The sequence below is a fragment of the Fulmarus glacialis genome, unplaced genomic scaffold, assembly GCF_000690835.1.
Source record: "Fulmarus glacialis isolate BGI_N327 unplaced genomic scaffold, ASM69083v1 scaffold13427, whole genome shotgun sequence".
Lineage (NCBI taxonomy): Eukaryota > Metazoa > Chordata > Aves > Procellariiformes > Procellariidae > Fulmarus > Fulmarus glacialis.
In genome coordinates, this window is record NW_009222689.1 from 2050 (window position 1) to 27231 (window position 25182).

General features: G+C 37.4%; 1 protein-coding gene across 3 annotated transcripts; it reads left to right on the top strand.

The window, feature by feature from the left end:
• The first annotated feature begins 1943 nt into the window (after nucleotides 1-1943).
• HSPA4L (heat shock 70kDa protein 4-like) lies at nucleotides 1944-23270 on the top strand. 3 transcript variants are annotated; one of them, XM_009581548.1, is made up of 19 exons: nucleotides 1944-1994; nucleotides 3465-3605; nucleotides 5160-5282; nucleotides 6798-6897; nucleotides 8545-8678; nucleotides 9602-9846; nucleotides 9933-10009; nucleotides 11212-11363; nucleotides 11888-11994; nucleotides 12409-12542; nucleotides 13757-13930; nucleotides 14144-14154; nucleotides 16526-16631; nucleotides 17171-17295; nucleotides 18188-18313; nucleotides 19489-19596; nucleotides 20704-20823; nucleotides 21406-21567; nucleotides 22022-23270. In XM_009581548.1, exons 2-19 carry the CDS (start codon nucleotides 3579-3581, stop codon nucleotides 22214-22216), a joined length of 2226 nt encoding a protein of 741 aa, XP_009579843.1. In that variant the 5' UTR covers nucleotides 1944-1994; nucleotides 3465-3578; the 3' UTR covers nucleotides 22217-23270. The 3 variants fall into 3 exon arrangements, with proteins under 3 accessions (XP_009579843.1, XP_009579842.1, XP_009579841.1); XM_009581547.1 differs by lacking the exon at nucleotides 14144-14154 and having other exon boundaries at nucleotides 13757-13959; XM_009581546.1 differs by lacking the exon at nucleotides 14144-14154 and having other exon boundaries at nucleotides 13757-13959; nucleotides 16526-16627; nucleotides 17158-17295.
• The last annotated feature ends 1912 nt before the right edge of the window (nucleotides 23271-25182 follow it).

The window sequence follows — 25182 nt, forward strand, 5'->3', positions numbered from 1 at the left end:
TGGATGTTAACTGACACTTGGCTTTTTCTGAACTGGGAACTCCAGCAAGTCTGTTGTATGCATTTCTAGTGCGCTGGGCATGTTAAACTCATGGCAAATGAGTTTTTTCAAGTGTTGTGCCACACCACTGTGGTTTTGTGGAAAAACAGTTGATTGTTGATAGCTCATAATTTTCAGTAACTTTTTTCAGACCATGTGTAATTAGTGTAATCACAAACTGTAATTAAAATGATGAGGTAGCATCTTCTTCAAAACAATGCATGGAGAGGATTGAAATGTCCTTCTGGTGAAGAGAGTTGCTTGCTACCTTCAGAAAAGTCTGTGTACCATTCAAAAGCTCACTTCAAAGCAGGCTGAGGGTAGCGGTGGGGAAGACAGTTCAGTTGTCGCACCTGTATCCTTATGGTGGATGTGCTTCCTAAAGGGCTGTCTTGGATACAGCTGAAGTGTTTGGAGCCAAAGAGAGCACGTTTTGTTTTTTGACATCTCTGCTTCCCAGCCAAGGGAGGGAGAAGCCATCCATCCCCTTGTGCTGGAACTGAGTAACTGAAGTAAGCCATGGCAGAAGCTCTGGTGGGCTGAGTAGCTTCTGACTTGATGCTTCAGGCTCTGCATAGGGGGGTATTTGCAAGTAATGCTGTCTGTCGACAGAGTCAAATTCCTACACTGAAAAGGTGTGATGTAATAGCATTAGCATGTTATTATCCATAAAATAAATGTCTTGTAAACCATTTTCACCCTTTTATCTGACTTTTCTTTAATTATTACAAAGTATAATTGTGAACTGTAGTGTTAAGCAACATTAAAAATTGTAAAAGCCGTTCGTGAAAGCTGAACTACATATTTGAAAATGTAGGGCAACACATTATCTGTTTGCAGCAGTTAAAGCTGGAGAAGGTTTTGCATGTTCAGTGTGGTGTTACAGCAGAAGAGGTTGCTAGATAATACTATCAAATTACATCCAGTGCCCTCATTGTAGTGATGATGGAGAGGAGGCAGGAAACAATACTGTAGTGTCCTTTATGCATTCATTAAACAATTAAATTTGAACCGTATGAAATCTGGGTTGTATCTGTTGTTTACTACTGAATGGTTTTAGCCAGATCAGTTCCCTTTTGGGGCAATAGTTGTATTTCAAATCTGTACAGTGACGGTGTGGCGGTAGTAACTTCCAAAAAAAAAGTTCCCAAAGGTAGCAATGAGGTGGCCAGATGGGGGCTGGGGACCCGGGGCAGCCTTTGCTAGAGCCAGAGGCGAGGCTGAGAGGTGTGCCTAGTGGTAACCTGAGAAGAAGCAAGCTGTGAGGAGCCATGGACTACTCTAGAGCTTCCCAAAGCCCTTGGTGGCTGGGAGCTGTTCCCAGACATCCCCCTTTTTGCCTGTTTGCAGTGTGTACCTGGTAGTCCTCAGTCATGGGAAGTGCTCAGCAGTTTGTCGAACTGGGCTGTTCAGCTACCTTGGGTTTAGGTGGGGTTTTTTTATTGTTGTCTTATGATTACTGTTGCTAAAGGCTCTTACAGTGTGAATGAGGTACTGTCAGATTTCAGGGTTGTTGAGTCAAGAAAACCTGACTGGTAAAGTTCAGGTTTTTAAATTAAACATCACATGCTTCTTTGGTTATAAGCTGTGACCCAAAAGTAGCTATTAATTCCTTACCTTTATGATAAGATCTGTAGAACGCATAAGCTTTTAAAGAATTCCTTAAATGCAATTATAATGAAAACAATTGCGGTTGCTTGCAGTTTCTAAACTAATTTGCAAAGAACAAAATAACTAGAATTCCACTGCAAGTTCTGGTGCTTCATGCAATAATGCTGTTAAATACCACATCCATGTTCTGCTACTTTAATTTTTGTGGGTATTTTAAAGTATGATGGAAATATTTTATGATGTTTTCTTTTAAAGCTGAATTTCTTTTCTTTCTGTTTTTACTTAGAGCATGTATATCTTTAGGATCCAAGACCCGAGCCATTGGGAATGCAGCAAAGAGCCAGGTAAATGGATCAAAACCTCTCGTATTACTTACCTGACTTGTCTCCTGTTGAACTGTGCGAAGAAAAGTAATGAATAAACTTGATATTTTTCTGTTTTAAAGTAAGTTTTCTACAATAAGTGTACATTTCACAGGAATAGTTACTGCTTTAACAGTATATTCCCTGTATTAGAATTGAAACAGTATTTCTACATTGTTTTGTCATTCAGAGTAAAAACTGGGAAGAAAGAGAAAACCTTGTTTCTTCCCCAGTAAAAGATTTTTTTTTTCCTTGCTTACTCATGACAGCAAGAATAGAGTTCATAATTACATCTCCATTGGGGGTGGGGAGGCATACTGTGCTTATGTTTTAGGAAAGTTGAAACTGAAGTTGAACAATGGAAGTTTGGTATAGATACTGGTTGTTGCTTACCATGTGAAATGAATGCATGTTAGTAATTTGCTGTCTCAATTTGGAACTTTGAACAGCAGTAAAATTCTCTAATCCTCTGTAAATTCACTTGTAACCTAGGAAAACCTTCCTTTGTAAGGAAGATACATAAAAATTCATAATAGCCAGTGTGAATCTACAAATTCAAAATAGATCAGGTCTTACCCTCTTTCTTTGCATCCATGCATCATGTTAGCATGCTGAGGACTTCCTTCCCCTTAGTGTAGAGTGTAGGTAACAGGAAATTTGCCTGGTGGATATAAAGGTAATAGAGCTCACCAGTGGTACCATGAGCAGTCAGTATATGCAGCGGCTGTATCACTTTCATTCTGAGAAACTTTACACTTTTTATCTGAGCTCAACCCCTGAACTTTGCTGTTGAGAAGGTATCCTGTCAGTATTCTTCCCAGCTCTTAAGTTTGCTATTTAGACTAGTAAACTAGACTAGCTTATCTTGGAGATTACCCTGGAGTAATTTCTTTTGATAGCTTAAATATTGCGTTTGTTAGGATTTGTTTGTTCTGTTCCTTTCTTTACTTACAAGTCTGTCCTTGAAGTAATTAGGTTGAAATACTGATGAGAGAATAGGTGTGGGGAGGCTTTATGTCCGGATTGGATCTGAATTAGAGGAAAACTTTAAAGGAAGTGAAATACGTTAATTTGTTGAAGCTTCATTTAAGGTTAATGTAGGTAATAACTTCATTTGTTCCTGCAGACAGCCATTGCAACAATATGTAAGATGATCTCAAATATTGCATACTGTATCAGAAAGCTCCTCTAAAATAAAAGGTACAGTGAAAATTGATGGCAGCAAGCTAATGGATATTAAAGAGGGAAGTAAATTTGGATTTTTTTTTTAATGGAGACTGCAGATGAAAAAATGAATGCTGCTTTCTCTCCCCCACCCTTTACATTCCAGTAAATGTGTGGGGCTTGACACATGGGTCTTCAATATGTGCATTAAGCCCAACATAACAAGAGTTCCTTTCTTCTATAGTCTGCATGTCATGGGTAATTAAAAATAAAGGATCTTTTCCACAGATTGTCACAAATGTAAAAAATACGTTACATGGTTTCAAAAAACTGCATGGAAGACCATTTGAAGATCCTTACATACAAGCTGAAAGGGCCAAGCTTCCCTATGAGCTTCAGAAGATGCCGAATGGCTCCGTAGGAGTAAAGGTGAGTTAGAGCTTTGTGCAGAAAGCACAGAATATCTTTAATGGTAGAGATGAGCACTTTGGACCTTTGTCACTTAACTTCCTACTTGAATTGACTTACATTTTCCTTAAGAAAACTTGAAATATATTCTTACTCGTTTTGAAAAGAAATGTCAGGTGATAACCAGTACAGTTAACACCTTTCATTTTTCACGGAGCCTGCCTTAGCATGGTTTTGCTACATTTGTCCTTGTAATTAGTTCACTTTAAATGTTCAGGAAGATCTAGAGTATTTGCTCTGTATTACATAGTCATGTCTTTTAATAATAAAGTAGTGTAAAAAAGGTATTGCGTTGTCTCCCATACAGGTGCTATAAAATGTTAATAGCTGTCACCCCAAAAAATGTTAAGTTTGTTTCATTCACCTTGAATAAAATTGACAGTGTAATAAATCTGCTGTTACCAAGAGATGAACATTTTTATTCCCTGCAGTAACATCTGCTCAAGTATCGTACTTTCTCTGAGATGTCTGTTGAGGTTTCTCATCGTCATTAGTTTTCTATAGTCACATTAGTAGCTTTTTACCTTACCTTACTAGATTTACCTCCAAATAACATATAATTACAGTGCGTGATTATTAGTCTCATCTGAGCTTAGGTCTTACAGACATGCAGAGACCAAGTTTCAGGAAAACAAGATAACGCTCTGAAGATGTAATCCGAAGAAGTTATTTTTAATTCGCTTCCAAACTAAATGGCTGGAAACTGCTCTTCTTAAAGTTCAGGCTTTCTGGCTTTGGTCTCTGAACGTGTCTATCTTCTAGCATTTTAATTTGGATCAGGAGTGTACTTCTGAAGCAAATCTCCCAATCATCCTTGCTTAGTGCACTTTGGGTTGCTTTCTGGCGGGGCTTTATACCACACAAAGTGAGTTTCTTTTGTTCTGTATACCTGCTCATATCATACTAATTGTCTCTGTGAATATAGCTGCTGCTCGTCTTTCTGGGTTTCCCTGCACAGGAGTGTTAGGGATTGCTAGAGAGATGGCAGCCTGTCAGGAATTCAGGACATAGAACCTCACATGAAGGCTGAAGACTCAGATGTGTTTCCCCAGCAGGGCAGGACTGTTAGAATTGCCTCGTTTGCTCCTTACCTGCCTCAGGTGCTTGAGTGACCCTTACAGGAAGCAAATGTTCTTTGGGTTTGCTCCAAAACTCTTGGTTTTAGCTTGTGTTAGGACAAATGTGATTCTATGTTCGTTATGCATTTTCTCTTCTGTTTTTTTAATGAAAAAACCCCAAACAAACAACAAAAATACTGTAGCTTTGTGAATAGCCCCTTGAGATAATGCAGGTGCTAAGGTTTCCCACGAAACAATTTTCAGCTAAACAGAACTGGTACGATTTGTTGTAGGTAGCATAAATCCATAGCATTAATTGATACGGAGAGTTACTTGTGTCCAGAGTCTGGTGTTAAACTGGGGTCTCATTGCTCAAAATTACAAAAAAATGTCCAAGTCGCACATCTTAGAGAAAAGTTTAAATGATTTATTACAGAATTGCAATTCTCTGTTTCAGGTGAGGTACCTAGATGAAGAGAGACTGTTTGCAATTGAACAGATTACAGGAATGTTATTGGCCAAACTTAAAGAGACTTCAGAAAGTGCATTGAAGAAACCAGTGGCAGACTGCGTGATTTCAGTAAGTTGTAATGTATTTATTGCAATTCTTTCTATAGATAACTTGATGTAAGGTAGTACCATTTATGCCATGGTGCCATGGTAAGAAATACAAGTAGTGGATAGAAATCGCATCCCCCCAAAAATGGGCCTTTATTATAGGTTTTTCCAAATGAGAATACTTTTGGAATCATGTGTGAGAAGATGGAAAATTTGTTAAATCAAGAGTGTGTTTTCAGAAAGAACATGCTTCTTAAGCTCATCCAGACTGGCTAACTCCAAGTGCTACATATAGTAATCCTGATTACTGTAGTTCCTGTTACAAATGGGAACTGTCCTGTGTGTAAGCATATCTTCCTCAGTTCCAAAGAACCTTCCCAAATTCATGTCAAATTTCTTCATTGTTACATAGTTGAACACTATTGTGTTGTAGTGTAGTTGAGAGTTGCCTGAACTTTATGGCTCTGAGTGTCATACTGGCAATTTGAGAAGCCCAAACTACCTTCATTTGTTTGAAAAGGTCTTTTTATTTGGCTGGTTTACTTGCGTTGGGTTTTTTTAGCTACTGTCCTCACCCATGGCGGGGGAGTAGGGTGGGGAGCTTGAAGAGAAGAGGTGAGGTTCCTGATACCAAAGTCCTAAATGTCTGCTTTTCACATTGTCTTTGTTTACCGCTTTGCTTCTGCTCTTGCTCTGGTGAGAAGTCTGGGCATGAAGTATTTGGGTTATCCCCTCTCTGTCAGACAGAGACATGGGAACTGGAAAGCTGTATACTTCAGCTGTTAGAAATCTGCTTTGATCTTTTTCCTTGCTTCCTTATGGTATACAAAGATACTTACAGAGAATACCTCCCACACAAACCAGGATTCTTGTAGCTAACGAATGGTAGCGAATGAAATAAACTATGAATGTAGTTCTATGTCTTAGGCTTGACTGAAGTTGAAGATATGCCAACTGATTGCAGCCAGTTTCTAAACGGGCTCTGATTGTGCTTCGGTTATTTTTGGTGGAACTGAATATTGTAGCGCACTGTAAGCTGGCACTGTGGTAGAGGTGATAACTGAAAAATGGATAAAGATTCAGTTGTAACAGTTTAGTTCAGCACTAAGTTTAGTTCCAGCACTATAGTGGTAGTACTTCTGCAGTAACTTATTTTGGGGCTCTGTATGAATATTTATTGTGTTGACTTTGTGCTGCACAAATGTTTTCAAAAACTGGTAATGATTTTAAGATCAAAGACTCATTAGAAGAATATGAGAAAACATTTTCAGGGTTTTTTTTGGTGCTTAAATCTACTTTATTTAAAACAACTCTGAATGTCACTTCATTTTTGTCATATTTTGAAATTTTAATTAAAATATGCACTAAAGTTAATTACCTAGCTGTTTACTCAGGCTGCCTTATTAATCTGAGGTTACCTTATAACAGTTTCTTGTGGTATTGAAATTTATAGGGTTGCTTAATGGGTGAGTCTGACTTCTTTAAATTAAAAAGTCTGTATTTCATAGTATCCTAAGTAATTATTTTTTGGAAACAGGTACCCAGTTTCTTCACTGATGCTGAGAGAAGGTCTGTAATGGCAGCTGCACAGATCGCAGGATTAAATTGTCTGAAGCTGATGAATGAAACTACAGGAGGTAAAGGGCAGCAACACTTTTTTTTTTTTTAATACCCATTCAGGCTATTGAATCTGTGAGGGTGATGACATACTCCTGTTACACAATTAAGAGCTTGGGGAAAAAGCTGTCCAGGCTAGTACTGCCCAATCCAGCTTGGGAACTGGAAACACAGCAGCTCTTTTGGTGGGGTGGTGTTCGGCACTTACGAGACGTTTGGGTTTGCTAACTTGAATACAGAGCCACTTGAAAATAGTGACTCTGCTTCTGAAATAAAGCTGGTATCTCTGCTTACCTCTGCTGTACCATGGAGCTACAGCAGCTGTATGAGGAAGGCCTGAGCTAGCTTCAGAATCTCTTAATGATCCAGCTGGGGTGTGCACCTGACCTAAATTCTCAACTGTGGTATTAAATAATAGTATAGTACGGTATTATCAGATGTAACCTGCAGCTGTCTGAAAGATTACAGTAAATACATTATTTAACATAGGTGTGTAGTGGGGTCTTCTAATTTTCTTTCCAGCTTACTGGAAGATGGGTGTGCTGGAGTAAAAATAAATCTCATGGAAGTATTAGAGAAATACTTTTTTTATCATGAGCTAATATTTATTTCAAGTGAAATACATTGAAGGGAAATTTTAAAATGTGTAATCCAAGTATTTTTCATTTTTAACTACTTAATAGGTATGCTTTAAAAGCTGCTTCTAAACAAACTGCATTTTTATGGAGCTTTTTCTGAAAGCAGACTTGCTGATCATACTTAGAAACAACTTGAACTGTATGACTTTTCAAAATATCCAAATGAAGTCACGCATGAGTCTGTGGGATAATGACAGTTGAAACTTGTGGCAATCCTGTCAGTTGTAGCATTGGCACAACTGTTGTTTCTATAAAGTAATTTGTTTACTGCCCTCTGCTTTTGGTGAATTTTAGGGTAGAGTATAAATGTATGTTACACTGCTTTTAGAAAGTCTCAAGCAACTTTCCAAATGAGTGCTGGTATTGAAGCCTTAGATTCATATAAACTAGTCTTCTAAAACATTTTTATCTCGTGAGCATGCTTGAATTTTGATCTGTACAATTTCAGAAATTACAATGTTAATTTGGCTACAAGCAGAACTGAAATACAAGGTGATGCTTTAGTAGTGTTAAACCTTCACTCGGCATCTGTTTCCTCCCTTGACAGTGAAACGTGTGTTTTCAACATGTTAAATTTCTTTGTGATGAGCTGCTTTATATATGAACAGTAATTCTTAAACAAAAGCAAAAATAACCGATCTGATAAATCCTGGATCTAAAAATTTAAATTTATGATGGCGCATATGCTACTGACTTCAAGTTAGTGCTTTGAAGGTGCACAGCATGCAGTTGTTGTTGAAAAGAGATGTTAGGTTAAACAGAACACTTAAGTGTCAATTACATGAATGAACATGAGGTAATTTACTAGTAAAACTATAAATCAAACAGAAATGAAAATAAAGACTGTGGCAACTCATGATGGTCTAAAACTTGTGACCCTTTTGTCCCTTATGTTCTATTTGAGCAGAGTAATGGAAGTGTTTAGAAAGAGTGAACATAAGTAGTGTCTTTCTTTTGGTAGTGCTTTTAATGCATGCTTTACAGTTGTATACATCTGTGCCTTAATTTCTGTGGGTTGGTGTTTTTCAGTTGCACTAGCCTATGGAATATATAAGCAAGATCTGCCAGCCTTGGAAGAGAAGCCAAGAAATGTGGTCTTTGTAGATATGGGGCATTCTGCGTATCAGGTTTCAATCTGTGCTTTTAACAAGGGAAAACTGAAGGTACTCTTAAGTCATACAGTAAAATTCCGTATTCCTGAAGTATTTAATTGAACAATACTCAAAATACTGTTCTGTGGAAAGATGATTTTTTTTTTAGAAAGTAAATGTCTATAGCAAATATTTCTGAAATGCTGAATACAAAAACTTTCTGTTATCTTTTTGGCTATTTCAGCAAATCAATTTTTATAAAATGCAGAAATGAAGTATCCCTAAGTGTGTTTTAAGAAGTGCTTGACAATATGCATACTGCACAGTTGTTGTGCCGTATTACATCACTGAAATACTTGCATATTCTGGTAGTCTCATAAGCATTGTAGTTGTGCAACTGACTTATCTATGGGAAATTGTTGAACTCCTGGAATTGCTCTATGAATATTATTTTTTTCTGCCATCCATGACTGTCAAAATCTAAATTCAACAGGATATGAAGTAAAACTGAACAGTCTTCGCTTCCTGGTTTGGAGATTTTTGTGAGCTACTAATGTCTGAATGTTTTTTGCAAACTTGTCTTGGTAGCAAAGTGTAGTCATCTGAAGTCATATGGAAGATGATAATGAGTTTTTCTGTTTTGAGTAAATGACACAGAACTAGTAATAGCATGACAAAATAGCTATGCTAGTCTACCTTTTCTTTAGTGAGCTAGTAAACTGAGTAGGGGCTGCAGCGTGGTAGAAAATAGAATGGTAGATGTGATAGTATGTTATTTAGGGAGAGCAGAAACTAAGTAATTGAGGAGTGTTCTTTTTAAGTTGTTCGGTCTGGCAACTGCATAGAAGATGGCGAGAAAACCACAAAGAATTTTCCCATATCAAACCCGGTTTTAAAGGTGTTAACTTCTAAAACTAGTGTCTGTATGAAAGCTATCCCTATATCTAAAACATTGTCTAATAACATTTAATCTTTATTCTTTCACTTCTGTGCAGGTCTTGGCTACTACCTTTGACCCTTTCATAGGTGGCAGGAATTTTGATGAGGCTTTGGTAGACTACTTCTCTGAAGAATTTAGGACAAAATACAAACTGAATGTAAAAGAGAATCCCCGAGCGCTGCTACGATTGTATCAGGAATGTGAAAAACTAAAGAAGCTTATGAGTGCAAATGCTTCTGACCTTCCACTCAACATTGAGTGCTTCATGAATGACCTTGACGTCTCCAGTAAGATGAACAGGTACTGTGCATTATTTTCAGTGAAGTGCGGTGAAGTGTGGTCTTTAAGCTGTCTTGTAACGTGAAGCACTTTCCCTGTTCCTGCAGAGCTCAGTTTGAGCAGTTGTGTGCTGCCCTTCTGTCCAGAGTGGAACCTCCTCTAAGAACAGCCATGGATCAAGCTAGTAAGTAGGAGTTAATTTAGATGCTACTTTTGGTTCAAGAAAGTAACTAGTAATCCGTTATCCTAGATCTCTTTAATGATTATCTTTTTAATATATTTTTGTATTTATTAGAATTGCAAAGCTAAGTACTGAAAAGTTAAATGTAAGTTCCATTCATATGCTTGTCATGTATGCATGATCTCATTCCTGCCTCATTTAGTGCACATATCACTCTGCAACCTTGGTTTATTGACCCCCATCCACCCTGTGTAATGGAAAAGGTTGGCGCTCTGAAACATAATTTTATTTAAAAATACAAAACAACCAAACCAAAACCATGATGGGAAAAACTATTGTTCTTTACTACAACTGTCTGGCCAGCCTGTTCCATATGTGATACATACATGTCCTCACTGACCTGAGAATTCGGCAGTATATACTTGAAATAAATTATCTGAAGCATGTGCAAATAACAATTTTTTTTTTTTTGCCTAATGTAGTATAAAGGAGAGAATTGGACTTTCACAGGGAAAGGTTTTACCCCCAATTCCACTATCTTAAGCTAAAAGAAAGGGAAGAATTCTGCTTATCTTGTGACTTGGTAGATAGCTAATACAGGAAGTAAGAACCTGAATAACTGCTGAGCAGAGCTGTTCAAGGACTGACAGTTGTTTGAGATCACTTTATACGTGTATCTTGAATTCAGAATTAAAAAGTTACCCTGCAAGCGCAGTCTAATATTTATTATATATTTTTGGTTAAGTGTTTTGCTTTTCTTTATTGGCAACCAAAATTGAACCAAACATAAAATGAGGTATATTTGGGTTTCATTTTGTTCTTGTTTGGGAGAGGTGAGGTATTGTCCAGTAGTGCAAGGCTGCCAAAGAAAACCCAATTACACACACTGAGTTTGTGTGCACCACAAAGGGGATGCACATGGACAATGCATTTTAAAGAACAGCTGTCCTCATTGATGCTTGGCTTCTGCATTTTCCAGGATTATGCAACTAGAAAACTTTGTAGCCTGCAGGAGGGACAAAGGATTTGAATAGAGCACATCATGACAAATCTGATTTTAAAGATCTTGTTGGCCGTTGAATATATTCAGTGCTTGTCATAGTGTCTAGATAAAAATACAATTCTATCTTTTTTTTTTTTGGCTGTCCCAAGACAGCTTTTTGATATCTTGATGATAACTTAAGGCCATGCACTCTCTTTTCTAGAACTTCAGCGTGAAGATATCTACAGTATAGAAATAGTAGGTGGGGCTACTAGAATTCCAGCAGTGAAGGAACAGATCTCTAACTTTTTCTGTAAAGAGATAAGCACCACGCTAAATGCTGATGAAGCTGTTGCAAGAGGCTGTGCCTTGCAGGTATAGTTATTGAAATTAAACTTCAGTATTGCTTCTTTAACACCATGTACTAATGAAATACAACTAACCAAAAGCAAAAGGTACTATAGCTGAAACAAGATGTAGACTCTTACTTGTTCTTTCAACAGTTGGTGACAGTGACCATGTCAGAAATGATTGTATTACATTTGGTAATTTCTGCTGTGTCATGTGAGAAGGATGGTCTTGTCAGAGACCTGTTAAATTTGATGACCCAAATTGCACTGTTCCACTTCCTGTGTAGTCACTCAGAAGCTTTGCTGGGTATCTTTACTGACAATCACTGGGGAAGTAGCATCTGTTATTATTACTTCAATTTAGTTAAGTCTTTCAGTTCAATTAACTTTCTACTAAGTATAGGAAGTTTCTGTTAAAAATGCTGCAATAAGCAGGACCTCCATGTGACCTATATGAATTGTAGCCTTTTTGCACTTAGGTATTAATTATTGTACTTGCTATTTATTTGACTACATGGATATAATAAAATTTTGGTCTTTGTTTTCTAGTGTGCAATTCTTTCCCCAGCTTTTAAAGTGCGTGAATTTTCCATCACGGATGTTGTTCCTTATTCTGTAACGTTAAGATGGAAATCATCTTACGAAGAAGGGACAGGGTAAGTTGTATGGCGCCTACTAAAAAGTGTGTGTTTGTGTATATATGAAGAAAGATGTTGAGGTATGGCGAGGACCAGGCCTCGGGCTTTGAAGCTGTCATCACTCAAACAGTTTTAATCTTCTTTTTTTGCTTTATACCTCTTGATTTCTGATTACTGCTTAATGATTGGAAATACATTTAATTAAAAAATGTTGGTGTGAAGTTGCTTAATTTTTGAGAAGTGTGACATAGAATGCATAGTCCAGCTTTGAGACCTCCAGGCTTTTGAACTTGCAACTCGTCATAAACTGACTTAAGCTAAATTATTTAGCTGCTTGGTTAGCACAGCTGCTGATCATTAACGTACCTTGTTTTTGATTATGCATTGTGTATGCTCAGTGGTTTAACCTTACTTAATATTTTACTGCTCTAGGGAGTGTGAAGTCTTCAGTAAGAACCACGCTGCTCCATTCTCAAAAGTAATTACTTTTCACAAGAAAGAGCCTTTTGACCTGGAAGCTTACTATACCCATCCGAATGAAGTGCCTTATCCTGATTCCAGAATAGGTAAGGACATGTGAATAAAAACCCCATACCCAACTCCTGTTGATAATGGGAAAAGTGGTTCTCCTTCTTTTAAGATATGTTACTTCCGTATTTCCTAGGTGACAGGAAAGCCTAGGTTCTTCAGAAAGGCTCAGCACAGTTGTCTTGGTTTAGATGCACTTATCAAACAGTACTGACACCTTTTGGCAGTTCCTAAAAAAAATTCACTTTCTTCATTTTATCTGTCTTCACTGTTTCCAAATGCTTTAAAAAAAGTAGGTACAAAGAGTTTAGTGCTCTATTGTCTGGTTCTTTCAACCTCTATAAAATGGGTAAGGATCTTATGTGCCCGCCAGCCTGGATTTTTCAAAGAAATGGGATCAAAGGACCTGTGAGCACTAGACAGGTATCTGTCATGGCTCTTTCTGTTAATCTGAGAACATACAAGATAGGCATTTCCTGAACTTAGGCATCTGTAGTAGAGTCTAAAGTATTAGATGGTACGAGTAAGTTTCCTGGTAGCTAATACTACCTTACTTGCAGTTACTAGTAGCTCCTCAGAGTCTTTAAACTAAGTCACAATTTTATTTACCAGTTTACGAATCGGTTATAAACTTGGTGCTACCTATTTAGCTGTCTATGCAAGAAGTCTGTCGTCTTTAGAAAAGAACATTCTCCTTTACATATGCACAGTCTGCATCATTTATATTCAAATTTCCAGCATTGCAAAATGAAGTATCGACCTCACTGCTTCCAGAAACCTTGATAAGCACTGTTCATTCTCCAGAATGTGTAGTGCATCCATGTTACCAAATTCAAATAGAATCTTTTATCTCTGTTAACATTTTATTTCTCAGTGCAAAGTTTGAGTTACGTGGATGAAAGAAACTATTCGGGACGAATCAGAGTAATTTCTCTAGTGTGATGGTTAGAGAAGGCAACAGAGAAGTAGAACACCTAATAAAGTGTTATCTTGACTTTTTTATGAACTACAGATAAAGCAAAAACATACTAACTATCAGTCAACTGATAATTGGGGAACCAGGTTTTAGCTTACCTAGCTGCGGCTTACATTGTAGAATTGACAGCTATGTAGGAAGTTTCCATATAGTTTATTTAAGTTGCATGAAGTTGCTATTTAAATTAACACCCTTCAAGGAATGTATTTTATTTCTTTTTTTCCTCTTTTGCTATTTTTTGGAATAACAATTAAAACCATCTTTGTTTTTTTCAAGGGCGTTTCACTATTCAAAATGTTGGTCCCCAACATGATGGCGACAATTCCAAAGTGAAGGTTAAAGTGCGTGTCAATATTCATGGCCTTTTCAGTGTGGCTAATGCTTCTATAATAGAGAAGCAGAACATAGAGGGAGATCACAATGACACACCTATGGACACTGAATCATCAAGTAAGAACCAAGGCAGAGATGATGAGCTGGTATGTAAACCTGTAAATATCTACACTCGTAATTCTGACAAGAGAGCCAATAATTAGAGATGAAATCATAGTGTATAGCTTTTGACAATTACTACTTCTCCACCCTTAAATTATTTCTTCAGTTATGTAACACATTTCTTCATGTTTGTTGTTAAACTACTGGTGACATGTGGCACTAAGAAAGCAAAAAAGAATGTAAAACCAGATTCTACAGAAAAAAGTAACTTTTCATTGTTCTTTACCATCTCTCTATTAGTCATAGCATTATCTAGTGTTGCTGTCAAATGGCAGCATATTTAATGAGATCTGTTGACAAATGAGTTCTAAAGGGTTGTTTTTCCTCAAGTACTACATTTTCATTGAGTAAAAAATAGGGTATATATGGAAAACTTGTTCTTCATAAACATTCTTTCACTAAGGGCACTTCTTTATGTACTTCAATACTGGTAGTTCTTACAAACTGGCTTGTAAGCCCACAGGGGAAATGTACTGGAAATAAATGTGCAATAGTTTTGTCATTAATACTGAGAAATGAACAAAATTATCTTCTCTCATTATAGTGGAAGGAGGATCAACTTTCTTGATAGTACACTGCATACTGGAAGTAATCACTGAGAGTAGTGAGGTGCAGCTATTACGTTTGACACTGTAGAGCTGAGGACTGGGTGCCAGGGAGCGCTTTGCAGCTGGGTACGGGACACCAGCAGCAGCCTTCTACAGCTTGGGATTTTGGTTATGTCACAGCTCACAGGGGAGCGAGATGATAGCATCGAGAAAGAGAGGATAAAGCAGTGCGCAAGCTGCTGCTTCACACTCCTGCTGCCTTTCTGAGATTACAAAGTGCTCAGCAGCGACCAGTCTCACAGGCTGTCAGGCATACTGAGGGAGGGTTTCCTTAGGGAGTAAGGTTAGACAGAAAGCAATCACTTGGCAGATTTATTTAGAGGAAGGGGCGAATGCCTTTCCTGTCATTATCTTTTAAAATTTGTCCTTGGTAGCTTTTCCCACTTTAGTTGAATATACAACAGGAATTAGAGCAAGTGGTTACACAATTAGCATTACATAATTGATACAAGCAACTCCTTTAAATATTATACTGCTTGCCAGGAATTTGAGCATATTTGAAATGCCAAACATGATGCAGTTCCTTGTGGACAAGTGCTCTGCATCTGATGTTTGTATACAAGTGAAAAATGGTTGAAGGTGACATAGCTGGCATTTAGTGAGATAGGCGTACTGCATGTGGAGGTTGCTAAGATGAGTACACTGTGTTCAGTACAAGAGTAACCATTTCCATCCTCAGGCTTTCAATCTGTAGTACTTCCATACATCTAACACATCTTCTGTTTTACAATGGTGCTTGTCAGCAATTACCTTTCATTATTGAGGATGATACCCTCGACTCTGAGGAGGAGGTTTGTGGTGTATATATTATTTTCCCCCCTCTAGCTTTTCTGTGTAAGCAAAACAGTTCCTTCCAGTTGTTGCCTTTTCTGTGTGAACAGTAAGAACAGTAAATGAGGATTTTCTTTTTCTACTCTGAAGTGACAAAACTTAAATTTGGTAAAAGTAGCCTTCTTGTTTTCAACTTTTATCATTAAAAACTTGCTGAATCACTTGACATAGCTAAACTGCAACATAGGCTAGAGTTTTAAAATCCTTAAATAATTTTTTTCTCGTATTTTGCAGAACTAACAGTAAATTACTTTGCATGCATATGTAGTTTGTGAACCCAGGAACCTTAATTCCTTGTAACGGAAGTAATCTTAAACCTTTCAGACCTCTGCTACAGCTTGTTATTTATTGATGCTATGGATGTCCAAGTATAGGAGTGATCCTGAAAACTTTAGACTTACCCATTACTATGTTATTAAAGTTTTTTGCAATGATAACAAGGAATTGTATTACTTAAACTAAATCAAGTGATTGGCACTAGTAATTAGTGATGTCTTTAAGATCCTTAAATTTAGAATAAGGCATAGATGAACTACAGATAAATTTCAGTGAAACTTTCTTAATTTCGGGTGGCAGGGGGGGAAGAGAGTTGGTTATGTGCTCCAAGTGGCTACTACGGAAACTAATTTTTATGGTCCTAAGAGACACATGCAGGTAACAATTATGATGACTAAATTACATCCGCTTTGGATTACCAACTTAAGTTTAGGTGAAAAATGATACGAGGTCGAAGTTCTGGCTGTTCCATAGAGAACCTATTGTTATTGCCTGTGTTGGTGGTGTGTTTCTAGAATGTTCTTTGCATACATTTTATATGTATTTATTTCTAATTTAAAATGGAGTATTCACAGGGCTTAGTGTACTTCTTTAACAGGGGACAGATGGCAATATCATAATTATTTCAATGGGGACAGGCAGAAGAGAATTTCCATTTACTTTGAGAAAGATATGAATACAAGTAGTATATCAAAATGCCTGTTTAAACATGGTGAATCAAAAATTCTTAAGATTGATTCTTAAGTCCTTATAGTATCTGTGATCTGCTGTAATTGACATCAGTCTTAAATCGTACGGCAAACCTTTGCATTCAGTTATGTAACTCTTTTTCTAGGATAAAATGCAGGTTGATCAAGATGAAGGTATTCAGAAGAGTCAAGCTGAACAACAAAACCAAGCAGATGAGGAAACTGAAAATGCAGGAACCGAAACAAAAGTTTGTATTCAGTATTGATAAGGAAATGTACCGTTGCTTCCCTTAGATTTCCCCCCTGCCCCCCCCCTCCCCCCCAGTGTTCTCAAATTCATTTATCTTACTAGTTGCAAACATGGGACTGTTATTTAGAGGAGTACAGCTGTATTGAAATGGTTAAGTTAGGAATCCTACCTTAGCACTTGCATTTTCAACATCGCATATGATTAAGACTTTGAAGTAACGTAGTTTTATAGTAAAGAGGGAATCTAGGGAAACTTAGGAAGCATTATGAGGAAGAATATGCAGTGCCCTTAGCTTCTGAACAGGTTTTCTCAACAGTTCTTCACGTTATGTTTAAAGAAATTAAATTCCACCAGTTTGGTTCAAAACTTAAGGTAGTGGTGATTCTGAATAGCAAAGGAATAATTAGGTGCTTCATTTACATATGAATAATTTGTAGCTGTCATACTAGTTTCATTTGTCTCTTTTTTGAGCATAAATGTAATATTTCTATTCTTGAAAGTTTCTTAATAGTGTAAATCTTATTACAGATTGCCTCTGGAGACAAGCAAGATAATCCAGCCCAGCCAAAGGCTAAAGCAAAAGTTAAGAGTATTGATCTGCCTATACAGGCAAGCCTCTATAGACAACTGGGACAAGATCTTATCAATTGCTATATAGAAAATGAGGTAAGCAGCATAAACAGATGACCCTTCAAATTAATGTCACTGTAAATAATTATCCAGAAAGTATTTGCAACCATAAACTTACTATCTCATTTAGAATTCCTTGGGGGTTTGTCCTTAATTGTAAAAAGTTTTGGTTTGTTGGGTTTTTTGGAGAAATTAATCAGTTTCACTAGACTTAACTACCCAGATGTCCGAGTCTGACCTATTAGCCTGTCATTACCCGAAGTATCAATTCTGTTCTTAGGCAGGAAATGCCTAGAATTGCCAGTAAAGGCTGCACAGTATGTTACAGGAATGCTAATTGTTGTTGACTGACCTGATACTGGTCAGGAGTAGCGTGTGCGTGGGGTTTTTTTGGTGCTTTACAGAAGCTGTGTCCTTAGTTATATCGCATTTTTGCCCTTCAAGTCCTACATCAGCTGGGAAGTATTATAACATGTAGAAAACTTCCCTTTCAGACGATCCTTTCTGAACTTTCCAGGTATCATGTCTGTGAAGATCCCACCAGTGTTAAGTTCCTCTCTGAAAGATGGGCAGTCTGAAGAATAAAATAGGAAATAATGTTTGTAGGGCAGAATGATTCCTAGTGACTTCCAAACGAGAGTCAAGACTTGTCTTTACTTCTAGTCCTGTCTGTGGTGGTCAGATCATAATTGATATCTGATCCATTTATGTTGAAGCACTTGCCAAACAGTTTCCAAATACGAACTCATTTTCCCCCCGTTCCAGTTCTGCCTGCAGTGAAGATGACTTACACAAAGGCGAAAATTTTAATCCGTAATTATGAACTATTAGGCTTCGGCAAAGTTCTGTGGTACAGTTTGAAGAGAGTAATCATTCAGCTTGAGACTTGAAATGCTTTTAGTTTTAAATAAGCTTTTCTTCACCCTAGGGGAAGATGATGATGCAAGACAAGCTTGAGAAAGAAAGAAATGATGCTAAGAACGCTGTTGAAGAATATGTGTACGATTTCAGAGACAAACTGTGTGGAGTCTTTGAGAAATTCATCACTGAAGAAGTAAGACTTGCCTATGTGTTTCAGCTGTTGGAGAAAACTCCTTTGTATTTACAAGTTTGGAGTGTGGGTTATGTGGAGGCTGCAGGGGTCTCTTGGACTTGTTTCAGAATATGAAATGGATTAGCTTTACAGAAGTGAAGTTCAGACTACACTTACACCTGACATCTGACACACAAGCGTGCAGATTTCTTTACTGTCTGAGAAGTTTTTCAGTGGTAAGGAAAGATTCGGGATGTAGGTGGAAAATAAAAATCCTATGGTGGGGGTAGGAAAGCAGGACAGATCACCACGAGCTTGTAAAATGGTGTGAGTGGGTACGAATAAAATGAAAATGAGCAGAAATAAGACTGTCTGTAGCTCTGTTTGTCTAATTTCATGAACTTAGAAACATGATTCTTTCCCCACTTAAAAGTCCAAGTAAAGGTGATGAAAGTGGTACACTGGGCTTTTGCAAAAGCAGCAGTGAAAGAACATTTGTGCTACAATCATTTCTCTGTAACAGCCATCTAAATAAAAGTGGCTGGTACACAAGCAATCAGTTGTTGAAACAACAGATGTCCAGCAGCAGTTCTAAGGTCTGATCTCTGGATTACCTGGTCATCAACTCAGCAACGCAGTACAGACGCCCTTCCAGTATAAACTCAAGGGTGTGAGGCTGTTTTTCCCATACCGATTTCAAAACAACCTCTTACATAAGTTATGGGGCTAGATAAGATCTTTATTTCTAAATAATTAAAGAGAAAATCTTCCTTTATAGCCAGTAGAGTCCAATTAAAACAATTTTAACTTCAGCTATATGTATAGTGGTCCAAATTTGTCTGTTCTTCTGTCCTGCTATCAGAGAACCTGAGAAGCAGAACTTCCCACGTAAAGATAATATGCAAGAATGTTAAGAGATGCATGTGCTTCCTTATAAAATCAATCCTGAAGCTATATAACTCCCATAAACTTCACCTGCAAATCAGATTAGTAGGGCTGTCCTGCCTCTCTTATCATGCTGTAAAATCTTGGCTTTGAAGTCTGTTAATTACCATTTTCCTTCACTATCACTTTGAATATTTTAAGCTGATGAAACAGTCTTTTTCGAGTAGGGGGGTTTCTTTGTGTGCTGGGGGGGAGAAGTCTCATTTGTCATGTTCCCTTCTGAACTAGAGTATCCCTAACTTGCTTCCTAGGATTCAAACAAGCTGACCTTGATGTTGGAGGACACAGAAAACTGGCTTTATGAAGATGGAGAGGACCAGCCAAAACAAGTATACATGGATAAGCTTCAGGAATTAAGAGTAAGGTTTTAAGATACTTCCTAGAAAAATTGCGTGTGCATTTGGGGGTGGGGGCATTTATATAAATATATATGGCTAAGTAAGCAAAGCTCTTTTAATGAGGGATGAGTGTGTGCGTACCCATATGTGAGTTTTGTAAATCCGTTAACTTTTAAGTACGGACATTAAGGTTGTATCTGGATGTAGTTTAGTTATGAAATGAACATAGTATTTAGAACTAGAAATACAGTTTGTTTTAATGTCAGTTGTGCTGCTAACTTGAAAACAGTCAAAGTGAAACAGACTGTCACTAGTGACAAAAAAATTAATTGCTGTGGGAATTTTCTGTCAGTCTTGTTACAATCTGAAAGAGGCTTTTGAGTAGTTCAACGGCTCTCCCAGGTATTCAGAATTATACCCCAGAATAGATGCTCTGGTTTTCCTGTTTTCAGTCATCTTCTATAGCTGTATCATAACACTGAATTTTTGGTCTAATATCTAATGATAAAGGCTGAAGAGTGCTTTAACAGTAGCTTCCACTGTATCATTTGATTAGTAGCGGCAGAAAAAACCTTAAATACTTCAGATTTTAATAATCTTGTGGAAAAATGTGAATTCTGATGAATGACTAGCTACTCTGTGTGTAGTAGGTTTGTCTCTAGCTCTTGGGCTGCAGCTGTTCTCTCTCAAGTCAGATTTCCTTTGGGGGAGGGATAACTGATGGAAACAGCAGTGTAGATCCTGGCAACTGCCTTCTTGCCTGGATACCATTATTCAAGAGAAGGAAAAAACAGACAATGGATAAAACCAGAAGTTTTTGGATTAACTACTTGAAAATTACACCATCCATGTAAATCGTGTCTTGTTTCTCTTTTGAATGCATTGTTCCAAACGCTCTTTTCACTGAAAATAACTGCAAAATATTAAGCCTAATAAGGACAGGCACTACTCCTGTGTTTAAACAACTGGGCTTGTTTTTGTTGCACTAAAGCAAAATGCAAAGATTAAGCTCTTGAATGGGTGAGAAAAGGAGTTAAAGGCAGCCTTCCTTCCAGTGCTGTGTTTTATTCTTAGACCAGACTAAAGTAAACTTATATTTTGTCAAGATCTTTGTGCTTATGTTTCCAGAAATTTGGACAGCCTATTCAGGAAAGATACATGGAACATGAAGAGAGACCGAAAGTTTTAAATGAACTGGGAAAGAAGATTCAGCTCCTTATGAAAGCAGTAGAAGCATACAAAAATAAGGTAGAAGCAAATTATTTAGGGAATGAACTATTATGGGTGTTTGAGTTCAGCTGTAGTGTTTTTTGTGGTTTTTTTAAAAAGAAATCCTATAGGATTACCTGTTAAGCTGCTTTAAAATGGCTGTTGTGCCTCTGCTCCTGAGAACTTTCAAAACTGTTCGGGATCACTAGCAGAAATGTTTTTTTCATGAGAATGCAAATTAAACATAGTCACGTTTTTTATGGTGACTTGTACCACTTGAAATGGATATGTCAAGTTATGGCTGTTATCATTGTTTCTATAATTTACAAGACTCTCTGTTGGGGTTAGTTAATCAAACTACAGTAAATCTCAGGTGCTTTTTTTTCTTGCAACTTCATTACTAACCTGCACTTCAGCGGTGTGCACTTAAGATCAGAATTTCAAATGACTAAAAATAATGTCCTGTCTGTGGTATTCTAAAGTCATCCTTCATACTAAACGCTAGTTGAACTATTTCTATCAGGTTGTAGCAATGTTATCCTATTTTATTACGTGTCCATGAAATTCTTAATTGGGTGAGAAGCATATATTAATTGATGATGTAAATATCTCTCTCCTTAGGATGAAAAATATGATCATCTAGATCCTGCTGAGATGGAAAAAGTTGAAAAATACATTAGTGAGGCTATGAATTGGTTGAACAGCAAAATGAATGCCCAGAACAAACTAAGTCTAACTCAGGATCCAGTTGTCAAAGTGGCAGAAATACTGACAAAATCTAAGGTAAAAAAAAAAAAAAATCATTGTACTTGTTGCATTCTAATAATTTTTTCTTTAACAAAATTTTGGCCTCCGTGTTGAGCTAGAATATTACATCTGCAGAGATTTTAAAGCTATGGAAAGATCCGTACAGAGGGAGCAGTGGTTTTATTCATCTTCCGTTCTGGCTCTTGATTTACAGCAGTACCTCTGCATAAGCCTTTTTAAAATATCCCGAGTTACCCAAGCACCAGGCTTGCCAGAAGATGGATTACCACATAAGCTTTTAACAGATCGGAAGCTCTTTAGCTAGTGAAAGGTTTTAGTTTAAGTTTCTAGACTTGATAGAATTGAAAAGTCTAGTCCTTGAAACTTAAATTCCAGGTCATTATGAACCAGAAACTATTTGAGACATTCTAGTTTAATGCAATTGCTGTGCCAGCAAATGAAGTTGCTCTCTCACTTCTGTTACAACTAGGAATTGGATACCTTCTGTAATCCCATTATATACAAGCCCAAACCGAAGATAGAACCTCCCAATGATGGGCAGTCAAAAGCTAATGGTGAACACAATGGACCAGTGAACGGACAGAGCGGTACTGAAACAAAACCTGAACCAGCGAAGGACAATTCTCAGCAGACCAAACCACCTGGAGAAATGGAAGTGGACTAAATCTTGCATTTCTTTTACTTAATTAAAATAGTGCAAGTAACCACAGGGTCCATTCTTTTTGTCTGGTACACACCTCAGATGTTCAGTTATTCTTAGCCAACCTTCTGTCATTCGTTGCTGAGTAGTTTTGAAAGTGTTTTATATTAAGTACACCTCTGATGTTCATTTCCACTGATGCTGCTTATGTGGAGCTTTAGCCAAATGTAGATTGTACAAGTCAGTTTAAGCTTTCCCAATATATTTTATATCAAACATACAGAATTGATATATAAATGGCAACAATCTACCTTATTTAAAGCTTTTATTGTGGATAAACCTCAGCTCCTTTATTCAGGAAAGGATACTGTATTGCACTACTGATGCTCAAGTGTAGATCTAATTGCATCTTTATTTTGGAAAAATATTGGAATTGAAGTGGCAAAACTTGTCACTTGAAGCACTGACCTTTTCTAGTTATTGTATTGTTATAATTTAAATATTAAAATAGAGGTTAGTTGGCATACTAGTCCATCTTGTTGATGTACCATGAGAATTGTATGGTCTTTTTCATATAAACTGAATAATACAAGCTTAAACATTTTTTAGATTCCCATACCACTAACAATCTTAGTTACAAAATGCTAGCATAATGGCTCTGCCATGTGCTGAAATTAAGTGAATGGTCTCAGTGCACATCGCTGTACATAATGTACTGTGCTTATGATAGGCTGATGCTAATGATAATAGCATGAAGGGGTAGAATATGCAAGGACTGTTGCATAGCTGTCTTATTGCACATGTTACTCTTTCCACTTTTGTTTTGAATGAAACCTACATCTTGATTGCACCTTGTGCTGGGGAGGAGAAACAACAGAAACTGCACTGTGCGAGCTGGATATTAGCACCCTGATTTTGAGGTTGCCTAAATGCTGTTTCTTGCTGACTTGAAAGAAATACTGAGAGCTTATTTAAGCCTTGGTACTCAGCACGTAAACCTTTTGGTCAAGGCTCTTAACAAAAGAGCTTACAAACTGGATATTATTACCCCAAAGATGGAATCTACTTGATGAACTTGCATAGCTTACCAGTTATCTTTGGTCATTTAGTTGATCTAATGAAAGTGTCTTTAATGTATTACACCGTTGAGTCAGTGTTTTCTTTGATACATCGTAGACATTGTCAAGGTCTAGTGTATGTTCATATATTCTGAATGCTTCTGTCGGTCACCAAGGTACTGTAGCACTTGATAGAGCAAGTCACTTTTCTTTTGACTTTAAACAACTCTTCTATTACCAGAATAGGAATGGGCTACTCTAATTATGAAAAGTGGTTTTAGTCAAGCCAGCAGACGAGACTGAGATTAGTTGCAGTGTAATGCTTCAGTGACTTGAACTCCATTGCAGAAATGCATTTAGGTGTTCAAGTGTTAATTCCTGCAGCGGTTCTCCTGTACAAGCTTATTGCTGTTGTAAACAAGTGAAGGGTCATGCTCTCGTCTCTGGCTTTGGCAGCCGTTTTATCTCCAACAGTGCCCTTTTGTGTTCCACCACTGTTCATGCTACAAAGACAAGTAGTCTGTGACCCAGGCTAGAGTTGGTAGAGGTGAACTATACTCTCAAATATCTTCATAGAAAAAGGAAGCATCGTTTACAGCTATATATATATAAACCTGCTAAACTAGCTCAAGTGCTAGAATTGTATCTTCATGACTGACATCAAGTAACTGAGATGCATGTACTTTGCTCTACTGTTCCTCCTCTACACAGTCAACTGTGGATGGTCTGGCACCTTGAGTTGACGTATTTAAAGCCCTTGAATGAAAACTGAGTGACCGTGAAGAGAGCTGCAGCTACTCTGCAACCTCAGTCTTGAATTCTGTTGGTATAGTCGCACATCTCTGGCACTGAGGGGGGCAACTGTACTTCACTGTCAGTTGTCCTAAGTTGAAGTCAACACATGACTGAGCTAGCTTTGGTCCTATAGGCTTTAACTTCATGAATATCTTAACGGCTTTAGCACAGCAGGTGTAATGAGTAGCATTCTTAAGTATTGGCTTCCTAAAATCCATCTACACAGTAGTATGTCTAGTAGACTTCCCAATACCTGGCAGAAGAGTTCAAACAGTGGAAGTCTCCAGTGTAAGCTCTGCAATAGCTTAAAAGGTCACATGTAAGAACAGAAAGTCGTCTGCTCATGGCCATCAGGTGCTTAATACTACATTACAAATGTCTGAGGCAATTCTTGTGCATAAAGGGTGGGAAAATTCTAGAGCTGCTTAATATGGCAGCTTAAAAGCAGATGTGGTTAAGACAAACAATTGTTGTAAGGTTTTCTTACTAGAAGAGGGGTTTTTTGCTGTGCATCTGCTCTGTCTCTAGATCCCTGGTGAAGAAGAATGCCACCCACAGACTGCTGATAGCAACTAGTTGCTGACGTACATGTTAAGAATCCCATTTGGAAGGGCAAAATTGTTCTTTGTACAGTGAGCTTCACATAACCATATGAACATAAGACTTGTTAATATGTAATCTATTTTCTGTTACAAAGAGGACATTTTACCAGGTCAGAGATTTAAGGTTCTCGAGTAGTTGTATAAGCTATGCACAACTTGAAGATGAGGTTTCGTGCGTTGGACTCAACATGTGAGTTACTCTGTGGCTACCCTGACAGCACCAGTATTAGTATCTTGCAGCATAAAGTAACAAGTTTTGTTAGGGAACCAACAGTAGTATGCTACTCTGCATCTTGTGTATTTTAAAAGCAGGTATTTGTTGCTAATGTCTTATTTAAGACTTTCTATTGAAGGCAAGATACATTTCTAATGTTTGAAAATGTTCCCTCCATCCCACAAAAAGAAAAAACAGGAAGCAACACTATCTTTGTAAAGGCAGTAGAGTTTTGTTTTTTAAAAAAAAAAAAGTTTTGTTAATCACAGTTTACAACTTCATGCAAAAGTTTAGTTACAAAACAGCATAAATTTGTTTTAT

Coding starts and splice junctions, on each gene's coding strand:
- HSPA4L (XM_009581546.1), top strand. CDS start 3,579: ATGCCGAATGGCTCCGTAGGAGTAAAG. Junction 10,010..11,211: donor AACAGCCATGGATCAAGCTA/GTAAGTAGGAGT, acceptor TCTCTTTTCTAG/AACTTCAGCGTGAAGATATC. Junction 17,296..18,187: donor ATTGCTATATAGAAAATGAG/GTAAGCAGCATA, acceptor TCTTCACCCTAG/GGGAAGATGATGATGCAAGA.